Raw genomic sequence first — 15,127 nt, 5'->3', positions numbered from 1 at the left:
TGTTCCTGTTTTTGTCATAATTCTTCGACATCCCTAGCTGCTGTGCTTCATGCTGATATTAATTATTGGTGTTTTTCCTGGACTTTTTGCTGCTGTGATTTATTTTACCTTTGTTTTAGGTGTTTTTTTTGTAATTTGTATGTTCTGTTATTGTTTACTGCCCAGAGAACTTGGTTGGATGGGTAGTGTACAAATGTAATAAATAATGTAAATAAATAAACTTGACTACACAACTTCAGACTGCATGTACAGGAAATCACATCCCTTACATTTTTTTAAAAAAATCTTCCTGAAAATAAGAAAACCAGCATAACTAGTTAAAGCCTGGGCTAGAAATGTTGCGGCCAATGGGTAAAATAAAACACAGACACAGCAGTTTGGGTTGAACAAAGGGCCACTTTATTAAACTATAACAAACCCATTAAAGTGACCTGCAGAGGGGAAACCTAAGTGCGGGAACTGTCTATAAGCAAGCATCTTGCCATACAGTTCTCGGGCAACCATCCCCTGCTGGGGCAAGGGCAAGCCCCTTTTGCTTACCCCTTACCCCGGCCACATCTTGTAGGTGAGTAGGGGGGGGCTTCCCATGTCACCACCCCCTGGGGCCGGACAACTCTGGGTGGATGAGGTAAGTTGGCCCCAAAAGCAGCCCATATCCTTCCCTCGGGCCGTAAAGCCCTGAGAGACAGGCCTCTGGAACTGCCAATCACCTCCAAAGGTGCCACCTAGCTGTCCTTACCTACTTCCCTTCCCGCACCTTCTCGCTGCTGGTACACCAAGCACCCAAAATGGCGTGGTCCACGTGGCTGCCACCAAATGGCTGCCGCCTTTGTCCCATATCGTGTCTCTCTTCCACCTTCTTGTCGCGAGCAAAGAGGAGGAGAGAAGGGGTGGCACAGGCTTAAATAAGCCCTTGGCACTCCGCCCCTTCACACAGAACGATGTGCATGCATGTCGTGTGCAATGCTGCCCATTTCAAAAATGGTGGCTGTGGCATCGCCCCCTAGCCACAACTACGCCCCGCCTGCCCAGGCTTCATGCGGGCGAGCAGAGCGGGACTTCTCCCTGATGTGCTAGCTTTTTATTTGTAGGGAACTTTTTATGTGAGATTGAAATTTGAAAGTGGTATCTCTCAAGTATAGTCTGAAGTGGCAAAACCTATTCTATCACCTCTGTATTCCATCATCTCATTCCACTGCATGTGTAGCTCAGGTCTCCCAGTTAGTAGTTCGTTACAGTTTTAAAGAAGCAACAAAGTTTTTGTTCCTAACATCATCTGGTTCAGTCTCAGCTTACACTTACATTTTAAATTTACAATATTATGCAAAGTAACAGAAGAGAAAAGTATTCTTTTAAAGTGTTTAGCTTCATAAATAACAAAAGTACACAATATTAAGACTACTAACTAATTAAAACATAGATATTACTTACAGCTGCAAATGTCCCATTCCAGATTCTGGTAGAAACATTAACATAGTACTCGGCTTTCAGCATCCTATCTTTTAGCGTGCATGTAATTGTATCACATCTGACATTCTCGCAGTTCTTTTGCAGAAAAATAAATGATAATATTGGACATTACTACTTTAAAATGTGGTAGCAGAACAATGCACACATTTTATTGTATTTTAGGCATTGTTTCTGATTAAAAGTTCTTGCCACATAAACCTGCAGCATCATAAAACAAACTTATGTTGCCCATTTGTTTAGCTGCACAAGGTAATTTCATACATTACACAGTGACAAATTTGAGTTGCTACTGAATGTATAATCAGTAGGGAGCCACAGCCACCACACCTGGCTTTGTGATTGTGCCTATATGATTCATGTGTTTTCAAACATCTGTTTGTTTCATTCACACTTTATATTTCTAAGTGTGCATGCAAATCTTAGAGCAATACCTTAAAATCCACCACAAATGAATAAACTGAAATACAGGTTTACAATCATATTTCTGTGTCGGGTAAACAGCCTACATTTGGCACAGCTTTACAAAGGGCATTATTTCACTTTGAAGTGACAACCTTTCTTGATACAGGCCATACACAGATCTTCTTCAGTGTACAATCTACAACAGTCAAAGAGCATATAACTTCATCTCTACTACTCAAAAGCACCTTCACCAACCCTTATAGCTGCACATTTTTTCCATGGGTCACCACTAGCAGGTTAACTTAACCGCAAGAGTGTTTAAGAAATAGGTACCAGACTGATACACACTGTACATGAAGTCCCTCAATTGAACCATGAGGTGTTCAGGCATTCAATGTGAATGCTCTACGTGGGGTTACCCTTGAAAACGGTCCGGAAACTACAACTTATTCAAAATGCGGCGGCTCGATTACTCACAAACAGTCGTCGCCGGGACCACATCACGCCAGTGTTGTTCGATGTACACTGGCTTCCAGTTGTTTTCCGGGCCCAATTCAAGGTGTTGGTTTTAACCTTTAAATCCCTACACGGTCTCGGCCCAGTTTATCTAAAGGAGCGCCTACAACGCCACCAATCATGCCGCCTGACAAGATCGGCCACACAAGGCCTTCTCTCAGTCCCGCCAACCAAAGCAGCTAGGTTGGCGGGCACTAGAGAGAAGGCCTTTTCAGTGGCGGCCCCCACCCTCTGGAACTCCCTCCCACAAGATCTTCGGCACATCTCTTCCCTGAATATGTTCCGCAAGGCCTTAAAGACCTGGCTTTTTCAGCAGGCTTTCGGGACTTCTGGGGAGGCTTAATATTCTTCTGTTTTAAATGCCTCCTATTATGTATTGTTTGCTCTTATAATTTATATATTTCACTGTATTTTTATATTGTATTCTGCCATATTTATTGTATGTACGTCGCCTCGCCTAGAGTGGCCATTGGCCAGATAGGCGACACATAAATTAAATTTATTATTATTATTATTTTTATTATTATTATAAATAACAATGCACTAACTAGGGTCTCAAATCATGCAATCATAAGTTCAACTCACCAGCTCTTTCATAGCTTTGAAGTTTTCTTCCCTAAATGACACTGCATAGCTTTGCTGTCCTATTTTATATGGATTGATCCTTGCATCACAGCTGATATCATTGCCCTAGAAAGATTATGCAAAAAATTATACATAAAGGAGCACATGGATATTTTGTTTAGCTGATTAGCTAAAACCAATAGCTGTTATCTATGGAGTGGCCTTACTATATGCAACACATACAGAAAAACACTGAGGGTACATTAAAATCCAGTCTTCACACATAGAGAAAAAAATTAAAGGAGCAGCCTCAGATTTCTGGCCTGGCTAACACAGGTTTCATCCTGGTAGTACTGTGAACCCATGGCATGGGGAAGAATCAACCTGGATCCAGCTGCTATTTTTAATTAAAAGAGTAGAGTTAGTAGCTTGAGGGAGAAAAGGGCTGCAGTTACTGTAGCCTTGTCTTCCTTGTCCACAATCCTGTAAAGCAGAAAACAAGGTTAGAGTTTAATCTGGTTTGGACATTACATGCTCGTAGAAAAGCACATTTGCTCTAAAATGCCTGGCGGGTATTCACCCTGATCATCTGAGGTTTGAAGAAACATAGTACTATTTAGTCCATTTTATTCCCATATTTATTGGAACACACGATGTACTCACTGTTCTACAGAGCATGCAAAAGTTGTTTCTGTATTATATAGGTATATTGATCCAGGACTGACAGGAAATTTTCACAAAAGCAAAAGGCAGCACTCCTGTTTTGCAGTCCACACTGCATTACAGAAGGTTTTTTTAATGAATTTGTTATATACTTAAGTGCCATCCTATGCATGTTTACTCAGAAGTCAAACTGAGCACAGTGGGTCTTCCTCACATGCAAGTGCACATACATGTTGCCTCAGAAGTAAGACCCACTGAATTCAAGGGAACTTACTTTCAGGTAAGTGTGCAGTTACAGCCTTAATCAGTGACACAACAGTAGAGGGCTAGTGCAGGATGCCATACAACTGCCAGTTTCTCCATGTTGCATTGCATACATGTCACCTTCATTATTGTGTTAAAACATGTAATTAAAATCTGCAGACCATTAGTTTACCTGACTGGTGTGCACTGCTGTCAAATACATCAATGGATTGTTCCCTTGAGTGTGCTGTGGAATATGGATTTTCAAAGATACCATGTTTACTGGCATACTTCCTCTTGTGACCTGAAAACAAACAATTATCTGGTGATGATGGCTTAGTTTGTAAGGCTTGTTTCTGTTAGTGCTGGACAGTAGGAAAGTGCAGGTTTTTTTTAAAAAAAGTTACTACATTTAGCTTCAACCATGAAACGTATGTGATTATGAACTGAACTTCAACTGAAGATTGTTCACATTATGTGCAACTACAAACAAAGCACAATACAGAATTTGGATTCTAGAATAGAACTTGCCTTCCTAATTACTTTAACTTTTATTTTGAATTATTCAGCATTCTAGATCTCAATGTCAAAACATTTTTTTGAGAATGTTCAGGGAGTCTTTCCTCAAAGATCGAAATTTAAGGAAGAATTGTGGAAAGCTTCCAACAGCTAAGGGGTGTGACTTCAGTGTTCCATACAGTTCTCCTTGTCCCTCCTCTACCTCACATTTACTGCTTCATTTGGCACTCATACCCTCTCCCTCCTCACTATTTAATATCCCATTTGTTGATAAGACATTTGATTCTTAAAAACAAAATACATTGTAACACTGCAAATATATATTACTTAAGTACAGCATGTTTGTTTTTCTTGGTGTGAAATTAGGGTGTGTGCGTGTGTGTGCATTTGGCTTATGTTTTAGATTTCTGTGCACATGCATTTATTTATTTATTAAACTTATATCCCACCCTTCCTCCCAGAAGGAAAGCAGGGCAGCAAAACAAAAACACTAAAGCACTTTAAAACATCTTAAAAACAAAAGGTTTTGAAGCATATTAGAACAAAACATCTCTTTAAAAATGTATTAAAACAAAACATCTTAAAAATATTTTTAAAAAAGATTTAAAAACTTCTTAAAAAGCAATTCTAGCACAGCTGCAGGCTGGGATAAGGTCTCTACTTAAAAAGCTTGTTGAAAGAGGAAAGTCTTCAATAGGCATCAAAAAGATTGTAACAGAGATGGCGCCTGTCTAATATTTAAGGGAAGGGAATTCCCAAGTGTCAGTGCTACTAAAGGTCTGTTTCCTATGTTGTGCAGAACAGACCTGCTGATAAGATGGTATCTGCAGGAGGCCTTCAACTGCAGAACACAGTGATTGGCTGAGTATCTAAGGGGTAAAACGATCTTTCGGGTATTCTGGTCCCAAGCTGCACAGGGCTTTGTACACCATACAGAGTAATGCTATCCACAGGTGTGCTGGACAAATAAGTGGTAGCTACTTGTTACTGACACCAACAGACAGATGCCTGTCACTTAATACTGCTGACTTTTACTATCCATCTTTTTATGTTGGACAAATTGGATTGATACCAATGTAGCTGAAGTTTTTAATCCAGCACCGGTGTGTTTCTAGAACCTGTATTGTTTAGCATGGGACAGATAGCAGTTATTGGAAGACCCACCAATTTTGCAACCATCCCAAACTGTATTTTGAAAGTAGTTTAGATTGGTAATATTGGTGGTGGTGGTGGTAGTATGTGTTCCAAAACATTCAGCCTTAATGGGAAGCTTAGATATAGAGCTCTATATGAATTTTTAATAGCAAAGAAACACAAATATGGAAGTGTTCGCTAGTGAAGTTCACTTGTGAATCTCAATTAGTGCATTTTGTGTCGACACATACAGAATACAGCACTGTCAAACACACCAATCTTCATTGTGTCAGTTGATGTGGACCTTGCCCCAGTGTCTCTCTTAGCATAACAAATCTCACATGGTTGTTGTGAGGATAAAAAAGGGAGGGTATTAACTAAACATAAATACAAATCTAATAACACAGTAGCAGCTCTACTAGGAGAGAACAATGCACCTTGAGACCATGTAGATAGACCATGTAGAGGAGATGGGGCTATGTTTGACCTTCCAAGTTTCCCCCTTCCCATAATTACATAGTGTTATGCAGCTGCTATGTGGCAACTGATGCAAGGGCCAGTTGTCCTTGGAACTGGTATGCATTGCTTATTCTCACTCTAGCCGAGTATGTTGTGTCTGGCACTGCTTAGCTCAATATGCTTTAGAAGGAAATGCAAAACTAAACCTTTCTGATGTAAGATAGCAAAACTATTTACCAACCTTAACGGAAAAATTGAATGCAGGTCCAATTTCATCAAAACCATTCACTGTGGAAGGGACATTACGATCAGAATAGACTTCATAGAAGTTCATTTGGGTAAACCTGAGCAGAAATAGATTGTGAATAAGTAATCTTTTAGAAATCTTGGTATGTGGTTTCTGTATTACATCAGAGAGACAAGTTCAGAAGCACATTTGGAAGAGATTTATTTATATAAAGGTTTATTTTTGTTTAGTTTTAAAAACAGAAGTGTTACATCATCATCAAGTATAATCCTCAGATGGCTGAGTACTATGTTCAATACTGGTGGCGAGGCTCATTTAACATCGACACAAAATCGAGCCTTCAATGTCATCGGCCTGGTTCTCTGGAATGCTCTGCCAACAGAGATTCAGCAGGCACCTTCTGTTTTAACTTTTAAGCCTTTTTGTTTTGCCAAGCTTATGCAGGCCATTAAGAGCATGCTTTTTTCACAACAATTTTTTTTTGTATTTTTAATGTTTTTCTTAATTCTATGGTGGTGGTTTTAAACATATTGTGAACTGCTTTGATGTTTTTAATGAAATAGCAATATACAAATATTTTTATAAATAAATAATAGTAAATAATATCAGTTGCTGGGGAGAGCGCTGTTGTGCTCAGGTCCTACTTGCAGGCTTCCCCAAAAGCATCTGATATTCTTCTTAATGAATGTCCAAAATATGGTGAATGTCATTCACACATTAATGGTGAAAATCCCATATTTATAAGTCAGTCGACATTACTGTGTGTTATGAGGGGTTTTTTTGGACATCTACAAAAAGCATCTAGGACTGCCAACATTTCTATGGAAATGTCAACAAGTTGCTAATAGTCATCCACTGAGCTGGTATTATTGGTACATCCACTTGTACCAACAGCTTAATAAAAATGTTGATATTTCTACTACTTTTATGTCCCCATTTCTTGTTTTCCTGAATGCTTTGAAGGCTAGAATCAAGGTAAGAAATGCCGGTAGAATCACTGGATTGTGCCCAACTGATCAGTCATGAGAAGTTTTTCTCCTTAAATCCTTATCAGCAACTATATGAGAAAACTGACTGAAATTAATTCAAAGGTGTTATATGTCCTCTTCTAGATTAGCATAAATGATAAAAACGGAAGATGCTACCAACTGAAGAGGGTGCATGCAAGAGAGTACATATTTGCATATGTGTTGGTCATATCTAAAATAATTTAATATTGATGAGTAATATTTAGTGAAATGAGCAAATTAACTAAATAAACTCTACAGCTGTCCCCATTATTGGTGTTCAATATTTGTGATTGGGGGGGAGACAGACAGAGAGCTTGTTTTCAAGATCTTATTCATTTCATGCTGAGAGTGCAAGAATGGAGCTTGCTAAGAACTGGAAGATTGGAAGACCGTATAACATCTAACAATTGACAAATTGTATAGTAGATTATGGCATATTGCAGTGGGAGAGAAATGCAACAAGCTAAGGGTCCAACAAAGGCATGGATCTATACAGCTCAGAAATTTGGCTAGTCCTGTTAATAGAATTAGTCCACTAATAGAATTACTACAAAAGCAGTTGGCCATGTTAGAGTTACCTTGTTAAGTGAAGTTCTGCATCATAATGAAGTGGAACTGTCAAGTTGACCTGATTATTTAGATCATCCTCTTCATTGCTTGCACTATATATATATATATATAAATAAAGAATTGCATATTTAAAATGCTTAATTTGAACTAAACACAATCTCATTATACCTTAATTGCTGCTATAAGCTGCAAGTGATGTGTTAAAATGCTATATGAAGTATTATACTATACCTGAAAGCTTGAAAACTTAAGATTGCCAGATTCTGAAGATTTTTCAAATTAAAGTCAAAATTAATATCAAAAGATACCTATGCAAAACAGAGATAAAATATGGTATTAAGACAAGAAAAACCGTTTTCACTAGTAATTTATGACTGACCTGGTTCGCAGGTAACACTCTCAAATCAGGGCTTAGCATGAATGAGCAACCATGTGGGTTTCTGAGGCACCTTACCCAGTCCCACTGCTGCTGTTTGGCTTAGCATTACATCTGAGCTTAGGGTCGTGGTTTGTCTCGCTGTGGACAAACCTCTAGCCAAAACCAAAGTTTGTCCTATAGCTTACTGTGTGTGATTTGTCAAACCACAAGCCCTGGTTTGGATGCAAAGTTAAGTCAAACTATGGCTTAGCCCCAGGGGAGGAGCACAGCGGCCACAAACTTTGCTCTGGAAACCTGCATGTTTGCTTATAGTTTGGCTTAATATGATGTGCAAATGGGGCCATTATATTAAGTACTCTACATTATCTATAAGGGTGATAATCAATATTAGTCACACTCAGAGCAGCCCTACAGCAATCAATGGATTTCAGTTACTTAAGTCCATTGTATGACTAATGTTGGATATCCCCCTATGTCTGGAACAGCCTCCTTTCTCTAAGTGCCAACGCATTTCTAGTTTTCCCTCAAGATCCTTGTCTTCAGCGTGTCTGCTCTGGTTCTAGCAAACCCTCACCTTACATGCACCACCACTGTCACTGCTTCTCCCTCACCGCATTCCTCGCTCCTACAGATTATAAACACATTGGGCAAGGGATGCATTGCAGGGATACTGAATGCATTATCCAAAGTGATGACCAGAATGTCAAGAGAGGCAACACTGATCACAGCTAAGAAGAAGAGAGTCTGGGCAGCTCTTCCCTTCCCTTTCTATCAGGTAACCAGGAATGATTGTCTAATGGGAAGGACAGTTAGTTTCCAGCTAAATTAGAGGCGACGAGTTTGTGGTCCTCCAGAAGTTGTTGGATTCCAACTCCCTAAAGTACCAGCCAGCATGGCCAATGGTCAGGAATGTGAAGTCCAATAACATCTGGAGGGCCACAGGTTCCTCATTCCTGGCCGATATGAACCTACCCATTCATTTAGGGCTGCACTTAAGTACATGTTAGACACTACATCAGATTTTTAAAAAATATTAATAAAAGCCTGGGGGTTTTTCATCAGGACCACAGCATGCAGGGAGGGGAGGTTTAATCCTTCCCTCCCCAGCCATGAAAAATCACCCACCATGTTTATTAATGTGTTTGGTCTCGCATCTAGTTAGACCTTTAGATCAATCTTCTGTCCCAGTGTGCAGTGGTGCCTAAGTTGTGGTTCCCTAAAAAATGGGGTTCAGATGAAAATGGAAGATTCTGTTGTTTCAAAGGTAATTTTGGGACAATAAATCATTAGTTGTCCCTATATCCTCTGCTTAAATTGTGGTCCTTGACTGCTGCTTATTTTTATGATGTTGCCTTTCTAGTACGGTTTTTATTGTTTCACTTTTATATTTTTACATCCTCTTACAGATCACAAAGGATGGAAAGGCCGGATATATTTTAAAAATTAAATATGTTGAATTGTGGATGTAGGGTTTTTCATGCATGCAAATGCATATACCTATACATAGTATCCCTGATCTCTGAGCTACTCCCACAGCAGACTGCTGTTGCTGGATCGAGGCTTATATACTATACTTGTAGCTACTTGTCAGTTTAGTTATAAACTAGTTAAGTAGCTATAAATGTTAATAATAGCAAAATTGTTAAATTCGAATTCCAATTGTTAAATTAGAATGTAATTTTCAGCCATAAATATTAATAGGAAAAGTACTGCAATTGTTTGGGTTTAATTTTCAGCCATTAAATTTTTCAGCAAGTAAGAACCAGTGGCCTGTCTTGATTGATTGAGTCCTATAAATTTCAGCTTCAGATTGTTATTGCTTTTCCAAAACAGCAACACTGGAAGCACTGACGTTGATGCAGGGAAAACCACAGCGACACCTTATACTTATTCTGTTGACTGTAACTGATGGACTAAGAGTTGCATTATACCTCTGAATTTTAGTCCAAGGGAATTTGTGCAACTATTTCCTCCCACCACAAGGAGAGTATGGTTCTTTCAGTGGGAATCCTTATGGAGCCAAGCATTTAGCATGAAACCTTTGCCTTTGCTGTGGTCCCAATGAGAGTTAGGATGGGGGCATGCCTACTACTTGCAATGGGGGAAAGCTCTATTAGCATCTATATCATTGACTACTGACAGTAAGCTCCAGTTTCATCATTATTCTTTTTTTTTTAATTTTTATTTCAAGATAAAGTACAGAATGTTCCAATTCGATTAAATAGAAGCATTACAAAATAAATAGATAAACAATATGGAATGAACAAGAGTGAGCATCAAAGGGAAAGAAATAAAGAAATATGTATATATATATTAGAAAGATAAATAATATAGGTAATTATTAAGGTTAACTTCTTACCCCTTCATATTTAAGCGTAGTAATATAATACAACAGTTTCCTATATTGAGGTAAATAAATTAAATGGAGGTATTTCATCTACCACTTTTATCATTCCAGAATTGTATAAATAAAGCCCATTTCTCTACAAATTTATTTTGATGGTTATAATTCATCGCATTTCTATTATAAGTCATTTTTATCATTAATACTGTCTCCCAGTTTCATCATTATTCTTAGCAGCCTTTGTGATCAGGGATATCTGTCTGCGTCAGCAGAGCTGCAGTATGTTTTTAAGAAGTGAAATCTGGTTGTTACTGCAATAACCCAGCATAAACAAGAACTTTAAGAGATACCTCTTGTCCTGCTTTAAAAACAGGATAGCTGATTTGGCAGACAACAAGTTGCTGGACAGCGGTCATGTGGCATGAAACTTCAGTTCCATCAACCTAAAGATAACAACAAGCAGACATTTATCAGGACTAAACTGTTGTAGAAAGAGAAAGCTTACATTATGATTTTAAAGGGTGGTTCTTGTTCTCGTGACATTAATGTGTTAGGGATGCTCACAAGTGTGTCATGTCTTATTTGGCAGAATCGCTTTGGATAAATTTGTCCAGCAGTGATAACTTTGGGGAAAACATTCATGACCATCCCAGAACTAATAAGTATTGGGACAGAGAAGGGTTCTCCCACACTATTTTTCATGATTATAATTCTGTTTCTATGCTCATTTCAAAGGAATACACTCCATTAACTTATATGGGACAAGGGGAAGACACACACTTGTCAAGTGTTTGCTCCATGTTCTGTAAGAATTTGCACTGGTTGCGCATTAGCTACTAGGCTTAGTTTAAGGTGCTGCTTTTGGGGTATGAAGCTCTGTACAGCTTGGGACCAGGATACCTGACAGATTGTCTTGTCCCTTATATACCCAGTTGGTCACTGCACTCTGCAGGTGAGGGCCTCCTGCAGATACCATCTTATCAGGAGGTCTGTTCTGCACAACATAGGAAGCAGACCTGTAGTGTTGTGGCACCTACCCTTTGGAATTCCCTCCCCTTAAATATTAGACAGGCATCATCTTTTCGGTGCCTACTGAGGACCTTCCTCTTTCACCAAGCCTTTTAAGTAGTGACCTTATCCCAGTCTGCATCTGTGTTGGAACTGTTTTTCAAGATGTTTTAAAATATTTTAAAAAGATGTTTTGTTTTAAATATATTCGTTAGATGTTTTTAGTGTTCTATCGCTTGTTTGCTACCCAAGGCTTCTTTTGGGAGGAAGAATTTAATAAATAAATAAATTGCAGCCCCACTGCTACTAGTCACTTTGGATTGAAACTGAACAATGTTTCAGAATTTAGCTCCCAATTCTGAATGGGTGAAGCTGGAACAGATTCTTCTTCTAAGAGGAACTGAGACATTTCTATAGTTCAAAAAGTTTAGCCAACAAGTTATGCCTTGCAATAGTAATAAATGCAAATGAACTTATTAAAGGCAGTCTCAAAGCAGAAACAATTACGATAGTGATACCCCAAAGCAAAACCAGAATGATCTACCAGAGATGGTTCAGAGCAGCTCTCTGAATTAATTATTCAATGCTATATCCATCATATATATTTTTTCTTTCTGCCTCTCTCCTTCGAGTACATATGGAGAATGATATGCACTGCATTTAGCCTCTTTATGATACATTTAACTACATACATAATATACTGGGAACATCTCCTGAGGGAGCTATATTGAAATGAATGGGGGTGATATCACAAGACATTCATAATTTTTCTGCAAGTTCCATTGCTACAGTGGAGTTTCCACAGGAGGCATTTTTGGAAGATTTGCAGCCTATGACAATAACACTATTTTTAATTCAAACTCTGTTATATAAGAAATACTATACAACAAAGTTAGCAACAAAGAACATAGCACCACCATTCAGCAATGTTTAATGTACTCCAACACATGTTTAGGCTGCAATTCTAAAACACAGTGACTAGGGAGTAAATCCCACTAAACTCAACAGGACTTCTGAGTAACATGTTTAGCATTAGACTGTGTGCACAGGCCTGGTTTGTGGCAAAATAGAACATTATGCAGTTTTGATATTTCAGGAAATATCTTTACAAGGGTGAAGAGGTTGGGTGGCATTCACACTAGCTAACACATGGGCACAAATCTAAAAGTAAATATTCTTCTAAAAATATTCTTCTAAAAACTGGTGGTAGTGCCAACACTAGTGACAGCAGTGGAAATAAACATTACACATACAGGTGAAGAAGATGAAGCAAAAAACAAGTTTTCAGAAAAAGCAATTTGGATTCGGGTGTTGTATGCATTTTCCTTCTTGTTTCTCAGTTTCACACTGAATATCAATCTTTTGTTCTTACTGCTGACAATAAAGTGTTCTTCGCTGGGAGAAAAAGGAAAGAAGAGAAATGTACTGTTAATATGGCATGTGGTTGAACTCCAGTCTACTTCAAGGGCAGTGCATGTTACCCCCTCTTTCTATAATTTAATGTATAATAAGGTAATGTATCCCCCTCTAGGATGCACACCTTAACGTGGTGAGGGGGTTTGAGAGTGCTGAAGAAGCTAAGAGCAATGCGAACAGGATTCTAAACCAAGAGGCTACACTTCTAGCAGGGGAACCCAAGGCGGAATGGTCAAAGCTGAGACACCAGACTAAGATGCATCCAAACTCAGAGGAAGACAATGGTAAACCACCTCTGAATACCTCTTACCACAAAAACCCTATGAACAGAGTATCCAAAATGCAACATGAGATAGTGCTGGAAGATGAGACCCTCAGGTCAGAAGGCACTCACCGAGCTACTGGGGAAGAACAAAGGACAAGTATGAGTAGTGCTGTGACTAATGTTGCAGCTGGGTCAAAGCCAAAAGGAAGCCCAGAGGATGATGCGCACAGATGCGAAAGGAGAGTCCGGAGTTGTATGATGCACACAATAGGAGCATGGAATGTGAGAAGCATGAACCAGAGAAAGTTAGAAATTGTGAAGCAAGAACTGGACAGGAATGGGACATTTTCAATCAGGCAAATACAAAATATTTTATGCAGGAAATGAGAAATCAAGAAGAAACAGGGTTGCTCTGATAGTGAGAAATGATGTAGCAAAAGCAATTAGGAGCTATAACGCAAGGTCTGAGCGAGTTATATCAATGAGATTAAATGGGAAACCTAGTAACATAACCATTATCCAAGTCTATGCTCCAACAGCAAACGCAGAAGAAGAGGAATTGGAGAGATTTTACGCAAAAGTACAGGCAGAAATTGATCACACATCAAAACAAGATGTGCTGATAATCATGGGGGACTGGAATGCAAAAGTAGGGAACAAAGAAGAACTAGGAATTCTGGGGAAATGGGGCTTAGGAGATAGACATGAAGCAGGAGAAAGACTTATTGAATTCTGTGAAGCTAATAATTAGTTTCTTGTAAACACATTTTTTGAACAACCAAAAAGACGACTGTACACGTGAACATCACCAAATGGTCAATATAGGAATCAAACTGATTGGTAGCAGAAGATGGAGAAGCTCCATACTTTTTGTGAAAACAAGACCAGGAGCAGACTGCGGTACAGATAATGAATTGGTCATATCAAAAATCAGAGTAAAACTAAAGACCAAGAACAAAGAAATCATAATGCCAAAATACAATTTAAGTAACATCCCAGAAAAATATAAAGATCAAATAAGGAACAGATTTGAGGCTTTAAACTTAGTTGACAGAGAAATAGAAGAACTATGGACTGAAGTCAAAGACGTTATCAGGGTACAATGCAAAAAGACAATACCTCTCTTTAAAAAGAGGGAACGACCTCAATGGATGACTGAAGAAACTCTCAAAATGGTTAAAGGGAGAAGAAAAGCAAAAGCAAAAGGAGATAGAAACACGGTTAGAACCCTAAATGCAACAATACAGCGACTAGTACGTAGGGACAAAGAGAACTATTACAATAGTTATTGTATAGAAATAGAAGAGGACAACAAAAAGGGAAGAACAAGAGCCCTATTCCAAAAGATTTGAGAAATGAAATTTAAACCAAGGGTAGGGATGTTGAATAACCAACAGGGGAACACACTGACTGACCGACATGAAATAAAAGGAAGATGGAAGCAATACACTGAAGAACTCTATAAAAGAGATGCCAGGATGACAGATTCATTCATGGAGGAACCGTATGATGAAGAACCAGAAATTTTAGAATGTGAGGTTAAAGCTGCTCTTAAAATACTTAATCACCAGGAACAGATGACATACCAACAGAGTTGCTACAAGCTACAGAGACTGAATCTGCCCAAATTTTGACAAAAAATTGTCAACAAATGTGGAAAACAAAACAATGGCCCACAGACTGGAAGCGTTCTATATCCCAATTCCAAAGAAATAAATAATAATAATAATAAATTTAATTTATGTGTCGCCTATCTGGCCATTGGCCACTCTAGGCGACGTACATGTAAATAATTAGAACACAATACAATAAATACAATAATACAATGTAAAAACAATACAGCAGCAAAAACAATACTAGTACAGGGTTAGAGGCATTTCAGTCATAACAGTTAACCCTCCCCGGAAATCCCAAAGGC

General features: G+C 38.6%; 1 protein-coding gene across 3 annotated transcripts in view; it reads right to left on the bottom strand.

Annotated features, from left to right (window-relative positions):
• The window catches only part of ITGA2 (integrin subunit alpha 2), a 121,652-nt gene that overhangs the window by 13,878 nt on the left and 92,647 nt on the right, over nt 1-15,127 (bottom strand). For all 3 annotated transcript variants that reach the window (XM_061617731.1, XM_061617742.1, XM_061617723.1), the window contains exons 20-27: nt 12,782-12,923; nt 10,871-10,963; nt 8,029-8,105; nt 7,806-7,889; nt 6,212-6,314; nt 4,052-4,162; nt 2,974-3,078; nt 1,432-1,545 (exon numbers count right to left, since the gene is read on the bottom strand). In XM_061617731.1, the coding sequence (XP_061473715.1) occupies nt 1,432-1,545; nt 2,974-3,078; nt 4,052-4,162; nt 6,212-6,314; nt 7,806-7,889; nt 8,029-8,105; nt 10,871-10,963; nt 12,782-12,923 (829 nt within the window). The remainder of the gene's footprint in view (nt 1-1,431; nt 1,546-2,973; nt 3,079-4,051; nt 4,163-6,211; nt 6,315-7,805; nt 7,890-8,028; nt 8,106-10,870; nt 10,964-12,781; nt 12,924-15,127) is intronic.

The sequence above is a fragment of the Rhineura floridana genome, chromosome 1, assembly GCF_030035675.1.
Source record: "Rhineura floridana isolate rRhiFlo1 chromosome 1, rRhiFlo1.hap2, whole genome shotgun sequence".
NCBI classification, from domain to species: Eukaryota; Metazoa; Chordata; class Lepidosauria; order Squamata; family Rhineuridae; genus Rhineura; species Rhineura floridana.
This window is presented reverse-complemented; position numbering and strand designations above follow the sequence as displayed.